The 2,623-nt window shown below is 50.5% G+C and overlaps 1 protein-coding gene across 1 annotated transcript; it reads left to right on the top strand.

Annotated features, from left to right (window-relative positions):
• The first annotated feature begins 276 nt into the window (after window positions 1–276).
• On the top strand, window positions 277–1,077 carry LOC138293902 (forkhead box protein D3-like). Its single transcript, XM_069233190.1, has one exon. It carries the CDS (start codon window positions 277–279, stop codon window positions 1,075–1,077), a length of 801 nt encoding a protein of 266 aa, XP_069089291.1.
• The last annotated feature ends 1,546 nt before the right edge of the window (window positions 1,078–2,623 follow it).

Below are 2,623 nucleotides of genomic sequence, written 5' to 3' on the forward strand. Positions count from 1 at the left end.
TCTTGTGTGTCAGAGAGACATGGAACCATCTTTGGAGCTGTAAGCCTCTCGCCCTCTCCCCGTACCAAGGGAAACCCCTGCACTGAACGGAGAGGGGCACGCGCCTGCGGAGGCGGAGTACACTGTGAGTGCCGGTGGGCCGTAGCACCAAAGCCCACGCCCTGACAGCCGAAGTCTAGTACACAGTCCGGTGAGTGCAGAGCGCAGGATTCCCAAAAGCGAGCTAAGTAACCAGGGACTGGTCCCAGGCGGGGAAAAGGCCCAAGGTTTGACGCTATGAAGCCTCCAAGTGAAAACCCGGCCCCCAAGGAAGCCACCATCGATGTCGTTGGACTTGACCACCCAACAGAAGAGACTCATCAGAGGGAGGAGGACCCGGAGCCGGGCGAGGGCTCCGCCAGCGCTAAACCTCCTTACTCCTACATCGCCCTCATCACCATGGCCATCCTGCAGAGCCCCCAGCGCAAGCTGACCCTCAACGGCATCTGCCAGTTCATCTGCGACCGCTTCCCCTACTACCGCCATCGATACCCCGCCTGGCAGAATGCCATCCGCCACAACCTCTCGCTCAATGACTGCTTCCTGAAGGTGGCCAGGGAACCGGCCAACCCAGGCAAGGGCAACTACTGGACTCTGGACCCGGCCTCGGCACACATGTTTGACAGCGGCAGCTTCCTACGTAGGAAAAAGAAGTTTAAGAGGGAAAGGGCACGTGCCCTGCTTCCAGACAGTCCCGTGTTAGCCATGGGGCCCTACCCACTACCTGGATACTCCCTGGCCTGCCCTCCTGGATTTTACCTGCACCAAGCTAGCTACCCCTACATGGAACCCTTCTGTAGGGGTCTTCCCCAGCTTCCTACCGAGGGGAACCAAAACTGCCACCCCTTAAGGCCACTGGGACAGGTTGTGAGCCACACCAGCCCTGCCCCGAGTGGGTCATCAGCATTCTCAATTGACAGAATCCTCGGAACACCATCGAGGCTGACTGGCCCTGGACACTCAGATTGTGCCCTCCTCGACCTTCATTCCCTGCCTTCGGCTAGGGGCTCCATGGTGCCGGCCAACCAAGGTCTTTAGCTCTGACCAAAAAGTGCGATAGGCATTGGATCCTTGCTCACTCCCAAAGTACAATATAGGCCTGGCACCCTCAATCAAAAGTAAAATAGGCCTTCTGCCATCATCTGTCTGCAAAAGTATAATCGAGAACTGGTTCCCCACCCAAAAAAACACAATAGGCCTTGCACACTTTTCTACTTCCAATGATCCTGGTTTGTTGGACTCTGGCCTTACACCTGCCAAAAGGCCAAATGTCAACAGAACAAGTGGATTATCTAAGTACGTTTACTCTCGGCCCAGCTCTGTTTTCAACCTTATTTTGGAAATTGGTTCAAACAATGCAAAGTTCGATAGACGAAACGTTGCAGGATTTAGAGTTTACTTTGCCTGCTAAAGGACAGCACAGCAGTTTGGCATCACTTCTAAAGACCTGACTTTGCCACCAAGGCTGCAATAAGACCCGTTTGGGGGCCACTTGAATTACTTTTGGAGAGGTAGCAAGACTCTATCGGCTAAATCTGACCCAAGGAGAGCCCTACGATGTGTATACGAGTACACATTCAATGGCTATGCCAAAATCAGGCTTACGAAGTATTGCTGACAAAACCCCATGGATATCTACAGACTAGCCTGTTCTGAGAAAGATGTGCGTGTTTCAGTAGAATTGGGTGGTAACTTCTACAGATCTGCCGGATTTCTTCAGCACCTTGGGCTGTGTGGGGTTTGGCAGTGCCCCATGTCATGCCTTGCAGACAAGATTTTGTGCTTAGTGCAGACCTTCTGAAGAAAGCTTGCAGTAAAATCAACAGGCTCGAAATGCACAGCCATGCCACCACAGCCATGCCATGCCATGCACAGCCATGCCACCATGGCATGAGTTGAATTGGGAAATGGGCAGGTTTGGAGACTTACAATACACAGCCACAGATGCACGTTGCCCAGGATGATGATCAACTCTAAAGGATACTTAACATGTTTTGGCCTCTTAGCCACAGAATGGGCTGCATCAGGAGACAACATGTTGGAAGACAAAAGCAAAAGATGAACAGGTGCAGCTGTACCTTGAGACTTGTTTGCATCAGTGATCGAACACTGTGTGTTTTTAAGGGCACAAAGCAGTTGATGTGGTAAGGTACCATTATTGTATTACCGGCTACAGTTTAAGTGTATTTTTGGCAAGAGTGCTCAATCAATCGAATAAATGCACTGCCTCCTGGCTTATATTAAAAAATAATAATTTGACTCTGCACCACCTTGGTTTGTTTCCCATTGTTTGAGGTGTGTGGGGGACATTGGATTAAATGATATGCTATGAGAAGCAATATTTCTCCTGAAATTTCCAAGACACCAGTTTCGCTCACTTCGATTTTTTCCTTGCGTGTCCCTCGTCCCCCACAGCAGATAATGTTCTTGTTCTTTCTGAGCGGCTCATGCGCTCCCTGTTTTGCACCTATCGTCCCTCCTTCCCCTTAAACCAGTGATTCTCAAACTGTGGGTCTTGCAAACTGATTTTTGGTAGGTAGGGAAAGTTCAAGCAATAAATAAAGATGCCTTTAAATTCTGTTTA

This window comes from Pleurodeles waltl, chromosome 4_2, assembly GCF_031143425.1.
Source record: "Pleurodeles waltl isolate 20211129_DDA chromosome 4_2, aPleWal1.hap1.20221129, whole genome shotgun sequence".
In the NCBI taxonomy this organism is placed as follows: Eukaryota; Metazoa; Chordata; class Amphibia; order Caudata; family Salamandridae; genus Pleurodeles; species Pleurodeles waltl.

What these genes read in the sequence shown, in the direction of transcription:
- LOC138293902 (XM_069233190.1), top strand. Translation starts at nt 277, where the DNA reads ATGAAGCCTCCAAGTGAAAACCCGGCCCCCAAGGAAGCCACCATCGAT.